Source organism: Sciurus vulgaris (assembly GCF_902686455.1).
Source record: "Sciurus vulgaris genome assembly, chromosome: 6".
Taxonomy (NCBI): Eukaryota; Metazoa; Chordata; class Mammalia; order Rodentia; family Sciuridae; genus Sciurus; species Sciurus vulgaris.
Genome location: NC_136466.1, coordinates 35362798 through 35380731, shown reverse-complemented (window position 1 = coordinate 35380731; position 17934 = coordinate 35362798). Strand labels below are relative to the sequence as shown.

Below are 17934 nucleotides of genomic sequence, written 5' to 3'. Positions count from 1 at the left end.
ACTTGCAAGACAGGAGCTGAAGGCTAGAGATGTAATTCAATGTAGAACACTTGCCTAGCATGCACAAGGTCCTGGATTCAATTCCCAGCTCCACAAGGGGAAAAAAAAAAAGAAAAAAGAAAAAAGATGGGAGTTCTAAGGAATGGCTCCCACGACAAAAATCATTATGCTGCACAGCAAGGAGAAGTGGATATTGCAAAAGCAGCAAGTGTCCAATATATATAGAAAAGAGTCGGAACCAGAAAGGTCTGCACATCAGTACCATCTCTGCCAATTACTAGTGTGAACTTGGCAAGTCATTTTACCTGCCTAGATTTCAGTTTTATCAACTCTAATATAAGAATCAAATTTAAAATTATTTGAGAAGTGAATTTCACATCATATGTCCATTAACACTCTAGTGTCCAGAATATATCAAGACCTCCTACAATTCAAAACAAATAACCCAATTTTTAAATGGGCAAAAGATAGGAATAGGCATTTCTCCCCAAAACACAAACCAAGCACATGAAAAGATGTCCAACCTCATTAGTCATTAGAACTGGATCTAATAAAAGGGACAATAACACAGTGATGAGATGTAGAAAAATTAGAACTCACATACATTGCTGGTGGGAGTGTAAGATGGTACCTCTGCTTTGGAAAACAGTTTGGTGGTTACTCAAAAAATCAAACATCTTTGTTTCTTTGTTCTGTTTTTGTTTTTATTTTGGCACTGGGGATTGAACCCAGGGATGTTTAATCACTGAGCCACATCCCTAGCCCTTTTTTGCATTTTATTTAGAGACAGGGTCTCACAGAGTTACTTAGAGCCTCCCTAAGTTGCTTAGGGCCTCATAAAGTTGCTGAGGCTGGCTTTGAACTCTCGATTCTCCTGCCTCAGCCTCCCAAGTTGCTGGGATTACATTTGTGCACCACTGTACCCAGCAAACATATCTTTAACACATGTTCCAATAATACATCTTAAGTATATGGTATATCCAAGAGAATTTAAAACATATACAGAACAAAAATTTATACACAAATGTTCATGGCAGCATTATTCCCTATAGCCAAAAGGAGGAAAAAACTCAAACAAATGTCCATCAACTGATGAATGAATAAACAAAATGTGGCAAATTCATGCCATGGAATTATTCAGTCCTAAGAAAGAAATGAAGCACTGACACATGCCACAACATCAAGGAATCTTGAACAGATTATGGTAAGTGAAAGAAACGAGACACAAAAGGCCACATATTGTATGATTGATATGAAATGTCCAGAATAGGCAAATCCATAGAGGCAAAGCAGATTAGTGTCTGCCAGGGGATAGGAGAAGGGAGACATAGGAAGCAACTCATTGCTAATGAGTGTAGGGTTTCTCTTTGGAATGATATGTTCTGAAATTAGATAGTGGTAGTGGTTGCCCAACCTTGTGAAAATACTAAAAACCAACTAAATTGTGCACCTTAAAAGGTGAATTTTATAGGATGTGAATTTTATCTCAGAAAATAAAGGGGGGAGTAAGCTTAGCACATACTAAGTGCTCAATAACCATTTGTCCTTTCCTTCTTACAAAGAATATTTCAAAGGGTGGTCTCTAGGTCAGCAGTACAGCATCAACTAGGAGCTCATTAGACATGCAGATATTCTAGAGTGGGGCTCCAAAGCATTCAGTAGGCCATGCAGGTGATCCTAGTGCATGCTCAAGTTTAACCCCTCCAGTGAAGAAACAAAACAACCCTTTACCTCCTCTCAGAGTGGTAGCAAGTACTTCTCAATTCTGGAGAACAGATTTCTCTACAGAGTATAATAACATTATAAGTTTAAGAAAACCAGTCTCAGAGCTGGGGATACAGCTCAGTTTGTAGACTCACAAGCACATAGGCCCTGGGTTCAATCCCCAGCACTGAAAAAAGAAAGAAAGAAAGAAAGAAAGAAAGAAAGAAGAAAACCAGTCTCTACTTTCTTTTTTCTTTTTTTTTTTCTTTCTTTTTCTTTTTTTCTACATGCACAAAACACAATTTTATCAATTTCATCTCCTGGTACCTCCCTTTATGCCCCTTTCCTCCCTTCCCCAATCTCCTGCATCTACCCTACTGGACTCACTTCTTTTTCCATGAGGCCCAGTTTGTTTCCTTTTCCCCCTCTTGCTTCCACCTATGAGGGAAAACATACAACCCTTGATTTTCTGGTGTGATTTATTTCACTCAACATAATCCTCTAGAGCATTCCATCCATTTTCCTGCAAAAAACATGATTTGTTCTTTCTTAATGGCTGATTAAAACTCCATTGTGTGTATATACACCACATTTTCTTTATCCATTCATCTACTCAAGGACACTTAGACTAGTCCTCAACTGGGCTGTTGTGAATTGTGCTGCTATAAACATGGGTATGCATGTGTCTCCAGAGCATGCTGACTTTAATTCTACTGAATAAATAACAATGTCTCTACATGTTGAAAGTTGATTCAGAGTCACAAGCAACTTTTCAAAAATCTGTGGACTAGGGCAGGGGTGGCAGTGCACACCTGTAATCCCAGCAGCTCCAGAGGCTGAGGCAGGAGGACCTCAAGTTCAAAGTCAGCCTCAGCAACTTAGTGAGGTCCTAAACAACTTGGTAAGACTCTATCTCAAAATAAAAAAAAATTTAAAAAGGACTGGAGATGTGGCTCAGTGGTTAAGTACCCCTGAGTTCAATCCCTGGTACCAAAAAGAGAAAAAAGAAAAAGGCTATGGATTACTCCATCAATCATGTGTTCCTACATCTGTCATACTAAGATTCCTGAATACCAGTGACAGAGACCCAATTCAGCTCACATCTACCAGGATAGTTCTAAAATGCCCCCTTCCCTCCACCCTCTTGCCCTCTACCCTTTATCCAGCTAGGTGACCAGGAATCCTAATTGCTTCGACAAAAGTTGTCCCTGACAGAGTTAGCAGCCCTCTTTGACTCTGAAGGATACAGGTTTACTCCCCAGTGCCTGGTACACGGTCCCCTCAGTGTTGAAGTTAACAGTGGTCAAGTGGTCAAGTTAATTTGCTTCATGGTATAACAGGAGCTCATGTTTGGATTGTGAGTGATTCTGCCGGCTGTGGGCACTCGGGGAACAGGGATCTGCAATCCCAGCTGGAGATGCTGGCCACCCTATGCCTATACAAAAACCTCCACCGGTTCCCAGGTCTAGCCCTGATCTGGACCCCAAAACCACTCAGTGGTCTATCTGTTAGGTGAGGGAACAGCACTGATTTCTAAGGATATGCCTGCCTCAGGGCTTCCTGACAACCCGTCCATTGGACCTTAAAGATTAATCTTGGGCTCAACTGTCAGAATTCTGAGAATCATTACAAACTGCTAACCCTTTCCCAAAACCACCTTTTGCAACATTAACGCGCATCGGGCCGCACAATCTGCTAAAAGTATCTCAACGAAAGCTATTTCTTTACATTTGCTCCCCAAACTCTGAACAAGTGTTCACAAGATGCCAGAGGTTCTGGTCTCTGCACAACCATCCCCTCTCCCTGCGCTGTAGACTGGGCGGTTCCAGAGAGGCCCCGAGGCTGGAGCGCTCCGAACCCAGGCTGCAGCGCTGCGGCCTCGGGCGAGAAGAGGAGGACACCGCCGATTCCGGGCGGGCACTGGTCCGAGGCCAAAGCCAGGATGAGGCGGGGTCCCCGCGGCTGGCGAGCGGGCGAGGTTGGGCGGGGAGAAGCCGAGCGGCGGGCGGGCCCCGGACCGGCGTCCTGTCAGCGCCGGGCGCCCACCAGGGGGCGCCGCCCGCCCGGCCCGTTCCCCCGGGCCCCGCCCCGCCCGCTCTGCTCCGGCGCGGCTACGGCGGCGGGCGCTTCCGCCTCGCGGGCCCCGGCTGGGTGCGAGCGGCCCCCGCGATGTGGCTGGGTCCCGAGGAGGTGCTGGTGGCCAACGCGCTGTGGGTGACGGAGCGGGCCAACCCCTTCTTCGTGCTGCAGCGGCGCCGGGGCCACGGCAAGGGCGGCGGCCTCACGGGTGAGAGGCGCGCGGGCGGCCCGGCCTGCGGGCGCCGCGCTAGGCCGGGCGGGGAGGGAGTGCCGGCGGCGGGGACCCGGGACCGACGCGCCCGGGACAGGCCCAGCTTCGGCGCCGCCGCGGACAAGCACGTCAGCTCGCGGCGAGGCGCGGGGCGCGAGAGCAGGAGAGGCCTGGGGTGCGAGATGACCCGCAAGCGAGGAGATGGGGGGGTCGGGGCAGCGGCAGGTGCCGACAGTGCGGGGCGCCGGGGGGCTCGAGGTGGGGAGCAGGCGGGAGGTCCGGAGGGGGCCTGGGGGCTCGAGCAAAGCAGATGCGCTCTGGCTAGGCGGTCGGTCGGGAGACTTCGAGGCCGACCCAGGGCGACCGAAGAAGACTGGCACTGGCCTCTGCTGAGATTCCGTGCCCGAGAGCCTCCGGGTGCTTTGCCAAGGCATGTGCTGCTTCCTTGAGTGGGATTTAGCAGCTGAAAGTCAGCGAGATCTCCCAGTCCTCTGCCTCTGCCTGTTTCCTCCAGTGCCTCTGAGAGGCCAAGTGACACAAGCACACATTTTCTTTTGCCCCTGTCGGTATTATCAATTCACTAAAGAATTGCCCTTTTATAAAGGTGCTGCTGGCCTCAGCACCCCTTTCTCCATCTATCCTCGCCCACCTTACATCCTCCTTGGTGACATCAGAACTGCCGACCCATGACTTTACCTAATTACCAGCATAGGGGTGTTCCTGTGAGCTAGCCAAGGTGCTCTTTGTGGGTCTGGGGACCACCATTCACACAGGAGACTGGGCTGGGAGCCTCTGGGGTTGTGTGGTATGTGGGGTTTGGGAACTCTACTGGGCATTCCTTCAGCAGATGTTGTCCAAAGCCCCTTATACTCCAGTGCTGGCAATATGGCACTGCTGAAACAACATGTCCAAGGGTGGCCTTGTGAGAGACTCCAGTACTGGTACTCCAGGTGCTTATTGTTGCCCTGAAGGAATGCAGGCCCAGTGTTGCTAGTTCCTCCAATTTATCAAGACAGTTTTCTGTGAAATGTTCTGATTGTCAGTGGCTCAGCTGACACATTCTGCCAGATGCAGATGGAGGCTTCCAATAGAAGACCTCTGTGGTCATCCTTTCGTGGGCCTTTCCCGTAAGAGACTGTAATGTTTCCAAGAAAACTCAGTGTTCTTTCTTTAGTGCTTCAGGCTGCCTTCAAAAGGACCTGGAGAATCACAGGAACCCATACTGGACCTGCCTCCTAAACCAAGCTGATCAGTGGGAGTTAGGTGCCAGCCCCTTTGGAGATTCTAGTGGTCAACCTCAGAAACTACAAGCCCAATGAAGAAAGGGAGACAGTGGGTGACAAACACCTCTTGTTAAATCATTCATCTCTCTGTCTTCCAAGACTGAGCTCCAGACCATCCTTCAAGGAACCATTCCTTGAGCTCTCCCATCACCCAGCTAGGATTGGTGTGTCCTGCCATGGCCTTCTGATGCCATTATAGACATTGTGGCCTCCCTAGCTCTGTCCTCCCAGGAGATAAATGATCAGTGATCCAGTTTTATTCAAGTCATCTTTTTAAAAACCTATCAACATGAACTTTTCTTTAAAGAGTGTGAGTGTGACAAGATGATCAGTCTGTTAAAAAAGCCTTCAGATCTTGCATTGTGGTTATGCCAACAGTTTAGAGACTCTAAAAGAAAATTTCAAAGATCAGAAGAGAAGCACCAACATGACAACAAAAAAAGATTTATTCAAAATTGTTAAAGCTTAATATGCCCTTTTGCATCTTTGACATTTCAGAACATTTCAGAAAAACAAGTGTAATTGTTCATTGTATTTATTAAAAATTGGATTTAAAAATAAGATTAAAATGAGTGGGCCAGGGACAAAATTATAAAACTTGAGTATAAAATGAATAGAAATTGTATCTAGCATCAGCAGGAAGACGGCAACAATGTGTTTTCAGATCATACCAAAGCAGTACTTAATTAAAAGGAAGAAACAAATTTCAAGTAGGAACAGTGAATAGAGTTTTAGATTGCTTGATTGTTGAATTTATGAAAAGAAGTGAATCAGACAAACAGTGATAGAAGATATATATATGTCCTGCTGATTTGTAAGGAAATAGTGACATTGACAGAGCACTACTACAGACTGGGTACATGTGTCATCAATCCAAAGGAAAGGTGTATGTGGTAAGAAAGGAAACTTGCCCTAAAATACTTTGGTTCAGAGATGAACAAAACAGAATCAGTGTTTTCCCAAATTTAGCAATTCTAAAAAATTATATGTCCTTTCTAGCCCATGGCTTTTGAGGCTAGAAAAAACTTCCCTAACCTTCCAGAAATAAAAATTTGTAATCCCATGGAAGAAGAAAGACTATATTGTCCTCCTGTTCTTGATATGGAAGATGATGTTACAAAATCGTTGTCCTGTGAAGAAGCAACCAGAGTTCTCTGACAAAAATGTTGGAGGAAGGGGGACATGTTAGCAGATGTGGCTGGCAGTTAATAAAACACATTGTTATTTTTCTGTACTTTGTGATATTATTATTCTTTATATTTTAATTTGCAACTTGTATTTTCTCATTCTAAAGGAATACTTGGGGCAGGGGATATAGCTCAGTGGTAGAGTGCTTACCTAACATGCCCAGGGGCCCTGGGTTCCCTAGTACCACACAAAGAAAAATGAAATACTAGGTTTCAAACCTCATTTTATGTTTTTCTGAAAGAGGACCTCCCAGAATGGTTTAACTTTGGGTTCTGTCAAACCTGCATGTGTGCCAGGCACAGTGACACACACCTGTAATTCCAGTAACTTGGAAGACTGAGGCAAGGAAGATCATAAGTTAGAGGACAGCCTCAGTAACTTAGTGAGATCTTCAGCAACTTAGCAAAATCCTGTCTCAAAATAAATAAAAAGGGATGGGAATGTAACTTAGTGGTAAAGCACCCCTGGATTTAATCCCAAGTACAAAAAAAATTAAAAACCTGGTTGTGCTCCTACCTGCCAGTGTTTATGAGGCAGGAGAACAAACAGATTCTTCCAGGACAAAGTTGGAAGGGATTTTTTAAGACATCAGACTCTAGCCAAAGACCTTTGAAAGAGAAACTGTTTGCCCATGGGGTGATTCAGGATGACTGTCTTTCCTTGGGCTGGGGCTGCCATCCTGATGACTTCTGGCCAGGCTCAGCTCCCAGGGATCTTTCAGCTTGCCTGACCTCTCACCTCCACATCTCTCTGCCCTGCTCCCAGGTCTTCTCGTGGGCACCCTAGACGTGGTGCTGGATTCCAGCGCCCGTGTGGCCCCTTACCGCATCCTGCACCAGACCCAGGACTCGCAGGTCTACTGGACAGTGGCATGCGGTAGGTGCCCTGAGTCATGTGGTCACATTTGGGAGAGAAAGGACATACAGCTGGTGTTCCTGAGCAGGGTGAATCCCACACTGCCCCTCACTGAAATAACAGCCAGTCACCAAGAGGGAAGTAGAGGAGCCATCACTTCCAGTGTACAAAGGCAACTTTGCTGTTTATGGGGAACAGGGCCAACAGAGGATAGTCCTATGGAGTCCCATCCCCCCCACAAGGGCTTAGGCTCAGGATTTACCAGTGTCCACATTCTTATGTCCACCTTTTCTAAAGACCTTTGTGGTCTTACATGTGTATGTGCAAAGTGGTAAAAATTTTGAGTCGCATAGTATGCTTGTCCCCAGCTAAGGTGGATTAAGGTGTTCCTCTACCTTCTTTCAGCCCTCATATTGTATACAAGTGGCCTTGTCACAATCTTTGTAACATGTTTTCACATTTTTATGCTTTTTGTTGATTATTTCACTGATTAAAATGACCCCCAAGCAGGCCAGGTGTGGTAACATATGCCTTAATCCCAGCTCCCTTGGTAAGATGAGGCAGGAGGATCTCAAGTTTGACATCAGCCTGGGCAACTTAGCAAGATCCTGTATCAAAATAAATTTTTTTAAAAAGACTTAGGATGTAACTTTGTGATAGAGTGATTGCGTAGTGTGCACACAGCCTTGGATTCCATCCCTAGTACCACATATACACATAAAAGGCCCCCAAGCAAAGCACTGAATACAGTCTCTCATGCCAAAGTGCAAGACTGTGATATGTCTTACAGAAAAATGTGTGTTAGAGAAGCTTAGGAATGAGTTACGGTGCTGTTGACCATGAGCACAATGCTAATGAATCAACAATAAATGTTACATAAAGTGCTTTAAACAGAGACACATAAAACAAATTTACATTTTGATTGGTTGATGAAAACATGATCAGAAACTAACAGAAGCCTGCCCTCACATTTCCCCTGGGGTAATGGTTCAGTATTAATTCAGTGTTTAAGGGACTACAGAATATAACTACCGTGAATAATGAGAGTCCACTGTAGTTGTCCTAAGAGGAAGTGAACCCACCCTTCCCAAAACGTGGGGGGAACTTCCCTTTCAGTGGGCACTGACTAGGCCAAAGTTGCCCTGATAAAATGACAGTCACAAGGTTGCGTGATAAAATGGCAGTCATAGCCAGGGCTCAGGCAGCACTTCCAGTGTGGCTAGGCCCTTACCTGAACCTCCTCATAAGAATGTTGGCCCTCTCTGGTTTGAAGATAAGGAAACCATGGCACAGAGGGGTTAAGGAAAATGTCTGAAGTCACACAGAGCTGCAGTTCAGACCCAAATTGCCTGTCTCTATAACCACTCTGCTGAATAACCCTTTGGGTTAGAAGTGACAATGTCCTGGTCCTCCAGGATAATGGTATTCCTTGGAGGCCTGGGAAAAGATAATGAGACTATCAAGTTTGTGGATCTTGTATCTGGAACCCTGCTTCAGAAGATGGGTGGAGGGGATTAAGGAGATAAGTGCCCAAGGCAGGTGGCAACCCAGAAGCAGCCAGGTGGGTGCTTCGCCCTGGGTGCTCTTTGCTCCTCACCAGCACCCTGAATAGCAGTGACCTATTGTCTCCTCTGTCTGATCAAATAGACTTAATAAGGGTTAGAAAGGGGAATTTGCGGGGTGCGGGAGGGGGTCAAAAAAAAAAAAAAAGAAAGGAGAATTTGCTGAACACCAAGGTGCAAAGCCTGACAGTACCATACCATAGATATTCTGGTTCAAGAGCCAGTATAGGGTGCTGACAGGCAGTGAGGTTTTGCCTGCAGAAGAAAGGGGCTTCCTGTAGGGTAGGGGCTGTCGTAGAGCAAGATGTGGGGATGTTGGTGTGTGCCTGAGCTACAAGGCGACCAGATACTTCTAAATGAGTGTTGGAGATTTTCATCTCGGTCTCAATAATGGTCTTTCTTGGGGTATAGATGGGGAGAGGACTGTAACTGCAGGAGTGGCCCTAAGGCAGGGAAGGAAAGAGCATGGTGCTGCAGGGTGGGAGTCCTTTTGGTGGCAGCAGGGCTTCATGCTAGGGAGACACCTGGCCATGCTGCAGAGTCCCATTCCTTAGCTTCATACCACACCCTGACTTCACCACACATCAGACCACAGCCTTGACCTGGCCTATGCCTGGGCCTCACTCCCAAAATCTGGACTGGGTCTCAGAAACAGTTCATCAAATCAGACATAATCCTGCCAGCACCTGCCTAGTGAATCCTGACCTCTTAGGCTGGCATTTAAGGACTTTCAGGGGTCCACCTGCCTCCATTTCTGTCTGGTCTCTTTTTTTTTTTTTTTTTTTTTTTTTTTTCCAGTTCTGGGGATCAAACCCAGGACCTCATGCATGCTAGGTAAGTGCTCTACCACTCAGCTACATTCCCAGCCTTCAGTCCTCCTTTTCCCAGATCACACCTGGCTTTCACACAGGCCACACAAATGCAAGACTTGCAGTTCCTATCTACGCCTCTCCTGGCTACTGTGCATAGCGCCTCCCACATCCACCAAACCTTTCCTCTGCTCTGTTGACAATCTGCCCAGATGTCACCTCCTAGAAAATCTTCCCAGATTCCCCACTCCCATGTAGCCATCCTTCCTTCTTACTCTTTTGGAATCAACAAGTCTCCACCAGCACCTTTATATGGAAGTCTCTCGCATTAGACTGGGAGCTCCTAAAGGTGAGGGCAGGCTCTACAGCCAGCAGCTAGACCTGGGATTCTGGTTTATTTACTTCCCTGCTGTTTGACTTTGTATAACTTACTTAATGTCTCTGTTTCAGCTTCATCCTTTAATCCTTTAAAATGAAAATAATTGGACTGGAGATGTGGCTTAGAGATAAGAGTGCTTGCCTCACATGCATGAATCCCTGGGTTCAATCCCTTGCACCACAAAAAAATAAACAAAGTAAAATAATACTTGTCTTCAAGGTGTTCTAAGAGTGAAAAATAATCCACAGGAAGCTCTGAAAACAGGAGTAGTGCTTAATAATCCAATTAGCTATTCCATTCCTTTTATTCCCAGTACCTAACAGAGATGACATAGTTTAAGTGTTTTCTTAGTATTGAATGAAGATTAAGTAACTTTTAACTAATAATCCTTTAAAATGCACATACAGGCCTGGGAATATAGTCAATGGTAGAGCACATGAGGCTACCTCTACCACTTTATCATGTGTTAAACCCCAGGTTGGATTCCTCACACTGGAAAAAAAAAAAATAAGTATTGATAATTAAAATGCAAACAGCAAGGAAAGATTGCTTCTGTTTAAAATTGCCAGAAATGTATGTGTAAAAGAAAATGATACATTAGAGTTTGCATCATGTGTAAACTTAACTTCGAGATTCACCTAAGAAAGAGAAAGAAAGAAATCCCGCCCCTACAAACTGAACTGTGACCTCTGTGCATCAGGTCAAGGAGGTCATAACAGAATTCCAAAGAAAAATGAGGGGAAAAAGTCAAGATAGTTTATGGATCATTTAAGGGACTCCCAGGGGAATTCTGTTTGCCTATTGTGACTCATTGTAAGTTGTGTAATTCTGGGGCAATTGTTTTCATGTGGGCATCCTGTCCCACTAGAGGAGGATATTTCCTGTGGAATTGCTTGTTTTGTTGGTGGGCCATGTAGGCAGATGTCAAGGAACAGACAAATCAGCCCTACCCTAGACAGGCCAAGCTGTGACAGCAATGAGCAGGTGGTGGTGGGGACCAACCTAGCCTGGCCAGAATGGGGTCAGAGCCACATGCTCAGCTGGTGAAAGAATGTTGCCAGGTAGGAAATGATGGGGTGACCAAGGATAGGTGCCCTAGCAAAAATGTCTGATTCAAGACTAGGATGTATCTCAGTGGTAGAGCACTTGCCCAGCAAGCACGAGACCCTGAGTTCAATCCCCACCATAAAAAAAATATATATGTGTGTGTGTGTGTGTGTGTGTGTGTGAGAGAGAGAGAGAGAGAGAGACATATATATGTCACAGTCACACTGGACTTATTTCCTAGCTAGGGCTCCCTGCATACCAATTATTGGGACTTGCTGTAGGCCACATGATTAACTTGGCCTGCTTGGGTCCATAGACTGTCCCACTCCCAGAACAACTAAGAAGAACACAGGGTGTTCACTTCTCTTCTTATCCTTGTGCTCATTTATTCAAAAAACAATTTTTGACTGAAAACCCCAAGCCAAAAATGGGGTGCCAAGGGTAGGGGGAGCCAGGCCAAGTAGAGATCTTTTCTCAGCCCTTTGCATCTCTTCCTGGGGCTGCTCATCTAGGTCCTTGATGGAAGCAGGCTTCCCACCCTTCAGGAATGGCATTGTGCTTCCTTCTCTGAATTTTTCCGTTACCACTGGGCCTGCAAGGTACTCCAGGGCCCCTCTCTGGAGAGGACAGGGATACCTTCTGGAGTTGGGGGCAGACACTAGAGGAGAAGGTCATCCAGGAGAATCTGACAAGAGATGGTAACTATTCCCCTTCCCTGCAGAGCCCAGCTGGCCAGGGGCTTGGCATTCTTTAAAAGCTGCAGTTGGCATCTGTGGACACCTGAATTCTCAGGAGAGTGCTGGAACTACTTCTACAAAGTCTGAGTGTGTCAGATTAATCACATCCATATTAAAGACCACATTAAGTTCTTTCAACTGGAAGGAGAGCCATGATCATGTAGGAAGTTTTCAGATGCCTAGCAGTTTCTAGGGTGACACATACAGACCAGCGATGATCTTCACTATTAGAGGGAGGAAGGACTTTGTCTCCCACATGGCTCTCTGCAAATCTGCATGGCATTTTATTTTTGTTTGGTTGTTGGTTGGTTGGTTTTTGTTTGTTTGTGTATGTGTGTGTGTGTGTTTTACAAAGCTATTTATTACTTTTGTTGTATACATATAGAGTATAAGAAAGAAGAGATTAATAAGCAGCTTGAAGACTGTAGTCACTTGAATATAGTAAACTAGGTCACCCATTTTTATCTCTTCTTTGAATTTATGTTTAAGACCTTGTGGTTTTATGGTTTTTGTTTCTTAAAACCCCTCCTCCCCCTCCTCCTAGGTTCTTCCCGTAAAGAGATCACAAAACACTGGGAATGGCTGGAAAACAACTTGCTTCAGACACTGTCCATCTTTGACAATGAGGAAGATATCACCACTTTCGTCAAGGGCAAGATACATGTAAGGTTTACACTTCTTTAGCAATTTTCACTCCCCTTCTCTGGCTGGCAGTGTTCATACAGGGTCAGCCTCTGTGTCCACCGGTTCTATTTCCATGGACTCAACCAACCACAAGTTGAAGATTTGGGGGGGAAAAATGCTCAGTGTTAGAGAGCCCAGTATAAAAAAAAAAAAAAAAAAAAAAAAAAGAAAGAAAGAAAGATGCATCTGTATTAAACATATAGACTTTTTTCATGACATTGTTCCTTGAACAACATAGTATAGCAACATAGCATTCATATTGCATTAGGTATTGTAAATCATCTAGAAATAATTTAAAGTATACAGGAAATGTGCATAGATTATATGGAAACTCTGTGATATTTTATGTAAGGGACTTGAGCATGTGAGAAGTTGGGTATCTGTGGGAAGTCTTGGAATCAGTTCCCTGACTGTATATTATACAACTGTTTATCTTATTTCATCTTCAGACAACATAGATTTTATTCCCATTTTCCAGAGATGGAAACTAAAGTGTCTACTCTCATTCTTAGATTTGTAAGGTACAGTTGAACCCATTATCCCTTACTATAGTTTGGATCTTAACTATTCACCAAAGGCCCATGAGTTGAAAGCTTGGTTATCAACACTATTAGGAGGTGGTAGAACCTTTAGATGGTGAGGTCTAATGGGCAGAAGTTAGGTTATTTGGGGTATGCCCTTGAAAGAGATTATTGGGAACATGGCCCCTCTTCTCTCTCTCTGCTTCCAGGCCAACACAAGGCCTCCTCTACCACATGCTCCCCACTGTGAAGCACTGTGCCAGCAGAGGCCCAAAGCAACAGGGTGAAGGAACTCTAGACTGAAACCATGAACCAAAAGAAACCCTTTCTCCTTATAAGTTGATTAGCTCAAGTATTTGTCACAGTAACAGAAAGCTGACTAATATACCCATGAAGTTCCTTTTTATCCTGGACAGGCACTGGAGTCTGACTAAAGCTGAGCTTGAAGTTTGTATGTCTTATAAAGTACCTTAAAACAAATATGTAGCAATACAGCTGCCAGTGCCTTGGTTAACAGGAAGAATGGAAATGAAATAACTAAAATTATTTTAAAAGGCACATACCTTTTACCCAGAAATCTATTCCTTGGACTTTACCCTATAGTTTATTCATATATGCAGAATGACAAACATATCAGAATATTCCCTGCAATGCTATATTAGTAAAAACACTGGAAAAAATGCCTTCTAGTCCAATGATAAGAGGGAAAAAGAGCTGTTCTTTCCTCTGAAAAATGAGAGAAATACTACTTGCTAGCATTTACTAATAGTTTTTATTTGCTTGGTCAGCTAAGTGCTTTATTTTCAGGGGACTTATTAAGGTATACATACTAGAATTTTCTTCTTTTGTTCAGTACTGGGAATTGAACTTGGGCACTTGACCACTGAGCCACATCTCCAGCCCTTTTTTGTATTTTATTTAGAGACAGGGTCTCACTGAGTTGCTTAGCAGCCTCGTTTTTGCTTAGACTGGCTTCAAACTCACGATCCTCCTGCCTCAGCCTCCCAAGCTGCTAGGATTACAGGTATGTGCCACCACGCCTGGCATACTAGAATATTTTACAACCGTCAAAATAGTAATTATAAAAATTGTGGTGATATCTATAAACTGATATGGTGATATTTAGGTTATTTGTCTAGGGAAGATTAACCCTGTCATGAGCATTTATATGACTGTCTTTTTCTTTTGTTAGATTATTTCCTCACATTATATTTCTGGAAGACTCTTACTAGGTCACAGTTCATGGTGCCATGTCACTTAGGCAACCCTTGTAAATCTGTGATACCAGAACTTCGTAGACCTGGGCATACAGGCCAAATTTCTCAGTTCTTCTCTGTGCAGTTTGGAATACAAGACCCACATTGCCTTCTATTCCAGGAAAACAGGCAAAAAAACAGGCAAAGATGGTAGAGTGCTTGCAAGGCCCACAAGGCCCTGGGTTTGATCCCCAGCACCAAAAAAAAAAAAAAAAAAAAAAAAAAAAAAAAACAGGCAAAGAAGGCAAAGGCCTTTACAAATTGCCCAGCAAGCAAGTTGGGCAACGATAATAATAGAAATGTATCTGATGCCCCCTGTATGCTGGGCTCAAACAAACTCATCAACAAAATAAAAAAGTTCTCAGTGACTCATGAGTTAAAGAATGGTCTATTAGTCATCTTTCTGTTACTGTAAACAAATATCTGAGATTATCAACTTGTAAAGAGAAAAGGCTTATTTTGGCTCAGAGTTTTGAAGGTTTCAGCCCATGAACCAGTTGCTTTGGGCCAGTGGCAACACATCATGTTAGGAAGGCATGACAGAGCAAAGCTGTTTGCCTTATGGCCTGGATGCAAAAGATAGAGAGAGAAAGAAGCCAGGGGTCCCTATGTCCCCTTCAAGGATATATCCCCAGTGAGCAGAAGATTTCCCATTAGGCCCCCCCTCTTAAAGGTTCTACCACCTCCCTGTAGTGCCACACTGGGAATAAAGCCTTTAACACCTGGGCCTGTAGGGGACACTTGAGATCCAAACTATGCCACATGGTCATTGACTGGTCATTGAAATACTACTATATACATGAGAATTTATGGGATGCACCAAAAGCAGTACACAGAAGGAAATTTAAAGTCTTTAATCTCATGAAAGAAAAAGGATGAAAGTTAATGAGCCAGGTGTCCAATTCAGTGGGTTAGAAAAGAATTCCAGGAAATGAGACAGAAGGAAGTAAGAAAGGGCCTTACTTAGAAAACAAGGGAACAAGAGAGAAGAGCAACAGATCCAAAAATAGAAGAAAGCCTCTGGCAGAGTGACCCAGGACTCAAAGAGTACCCTCCAGTGGGCAATGTTGGAAATTGAACGTGAAGAGCACTTACACAGAAGCAGAGCATTTGTTTGTTTGTTCGTTTTAGGTACTGGGGATTGAACCCAGGGGAATTGAGCTGTATCCCTAGTTCTTTTTATATTTTGAGATAGGGTCTCACTAAGTCACTAAATATCTCACTGAGTTGGTGAGGCAGACCTCAAACTGGTGATCTTCCTGCCTCAGCATCCCAAGTCTGCTGGGATTACAGGTGGGTCCACCACACCCAGTGAAGCAGTTATTTAAAAAATAAAGTACCATGACTATGGATATAGCCCAGTGGGAGAGTACTTGCCTAGAAGATGTGAAACCCTGTTTTTCTTTTGGCCCCCGGTAGCAGTAAAAAGAGAAAGAAAGAGAGAGAGAACCATAAATAGCTTTAAACCAGTAAACCTAAGAATTTTGACAAAATGGGTACTTTTTTATAATAATACATATTCATTTCCAATTGCTACTGTAACAAGTTACCATGAACCTGATGGTTTAAAACAAAACAAATTGGGCTGGATGTAGCTCAGTGGTGGAGCACATGCCTAATATACTAACACCCTGAGTTTGATCCCCAACACTGCAAAAATAAATAAACTTATAAATTTATTATCTGGAGGTCAGAAGTCTAAAGTGGTCTTTCTGGGCTGAAATCAAGGTGTCGGTTCCTTCTGGAAGCTCTGAAGAGAATCTATCCTTTCCTTTTCCAGCCCATAGAAGCCACTTGTATTCCTTGCTTCTTGGCCCTGTCCTTCATCTTCAATGCTAGCAACATAACATCCTCAGAGGAATCAATCTCTCCCTCTCTTCTCCTCTCCTCCTATTGTCATCTCCCTGTGACTCCTTTGCTCTTTCCTCTTTATGAGGACCGTTGTGATCATATTGGGTTCACCCAAATGATCTACCATCAAACTTTAGTCATGTCTGCAACTACCCTGTGAGTCAGACTGGTTAATCCCTATTGGCAGGACTGATACTCCTGAGTAGAAGCTGGAAAGCAATCTGAAGGCTCAGGATGTGGATCTCCAGTGGAGAATGCAGAGGAAAATGCAAAGCAGGTCCATGCCAGCCCCCCTGCTTCCTGCCTGGGAAGCAACTGGAGGGAATGAGGGAGTGGCAACTGCAAACTCAAACCCAGAAGGGTGGCCCAAGGGGCAGGGCAGCCAGCGATGGCCACCTGACCAGGACCTATTCTTTGGCAATGACTGGCCCAACAAGACTGTCTGGGACTGCCTTGTGCTTTCTACTGGTGGGCACTGTGTTAGTTAACTTTCCATGACTACAATGAAAAATACTAGGTAATCGAGTTATAGAAAGAGATTTATTATAGCTCATAGTTTTGACATTTCCAGAGTACATGGTCAATAGCCCCCATGACTTTGGGCCTAATGGAGAGACAGCATATCATGACAGGATTGTGTGGCAGAGAAAAACCACTACATCATCAGCAAGGAAGAAAAAGGGAAAGATGAGGCCAGGATCCCATAATCCCCAGTGAGGGCACCCTCTGCATGACCTAAGAACCTCGCACTATGCCCCACCTCCCAAAGGTTCCACCAGCTCCCAACAGGACCAAGCCGTTAACACATTACAGCCTTTGGGGAATACTTCCCTAAACCATAGCAGGCACTTTCCCCACCTTCCAACTGAATGGAATTGAGGGCAACAGAAAATAAAAGCCAGGCCTTAGTGGTAAGAAGATAGCTATATTCCCAGATGTGGAGCTACTTCTACAGGGCCATTCTGGGAGGCACCACAGGCAGATTGAGAGAATGGAAATGTTTGAATCACAGGTATGGTGGTGCTGATCTGAGGGAAAAGAAAAATCTTTCTTCTGCTTTTTTTAGATTCTTGTCTGGGATCTGTAACAAAAGACAGACTTCACAAAAAAAAAAAAAAAAAGTTTATCAACATGTATATATCATGATACAAGGGAGAAACTCAGGGAGGAAGAGCTGATGGTTTAGTTAGAACTTGGGTTTATGAAACACCCTCACAAAGAAACAGTACATTTAAAGAGAAACAATAGGATAAAGGAACCAGATTTTAGGCTTCCAAGGGCAAAAAGTAAGGGTAATATTGGTGAGTGGGTAGGAACCACAGGAAGAAGGTTTGTTCACAAATGACTCTGGTGTGCCTCTGGTGTTATCTCAAATAGTGAGTTCAGAGTCATCTCTAGTGAAAGAGAATTTATATCCTGTTTTAGGTAGAGAGCTTTTCTTGGGTTTGCATATTCTGATTTCCTTCCCTAGTTGAACCCGGTGCCATCGTCCATTTTCTGTTGCTATAACAAAATACCTGAAGGTGGGTAGGTTCTAAAGCAAAACATTTTATTCAGCTCACAGTTCTGAAGGTTCAAAGTTAAGGGGCCAAATCTGATGAGGGCCTTCTTGCTACTTCATAATATGGTAGGGGATGGCATTGCATGATGAGACAGAGCAAGGGTCTTTTCTCTTCTTACAAAGCCACTAATACCCTCATGGGAACCCACACTCATGACCTCATCTAATCCTAGTTATCCCTCAAAGGCTCCACTTCCAAATACCACT

The 17934-nt window shown here is 44.3% G+C and overlaps 1 protein-coding gene across 3 annotated transcripts in view; it reads left to right on the top strand.

The window, feature by feature from the left end:
* The first annotated feature begins 3794 nt into the window (after positions 1-3794).
* The window catches only part of TBC1D9B (TBC1 domain family member 9B), a 56638-nt gene continuing 42498 nt past the window's right edge, over positions 3795-17934 (top strand). For 2 of the 3 annotated variants that reach the window (XM_079144111.1, XM_079144110.1), the window contains exons 1-3: positions 3796-3991; positions 7231-7341; positions 12399-12517. In XM_079144111.1, the coding sequence (XP_079000237.1) occupies positions 3874-3991; positions 7231-7341; positions 12399-12517 (348 nt within the window). In that variant the 5' untranslated portion in view covers positions 3796-3873. Of the gene's footprint in view, positions 3992-7230; positions 7342-12398; positions 12518-17934 lie in introns of all 3 variants that reach the window. The other variant, XM_079144109.1, reaches the window with a different exon arrangement.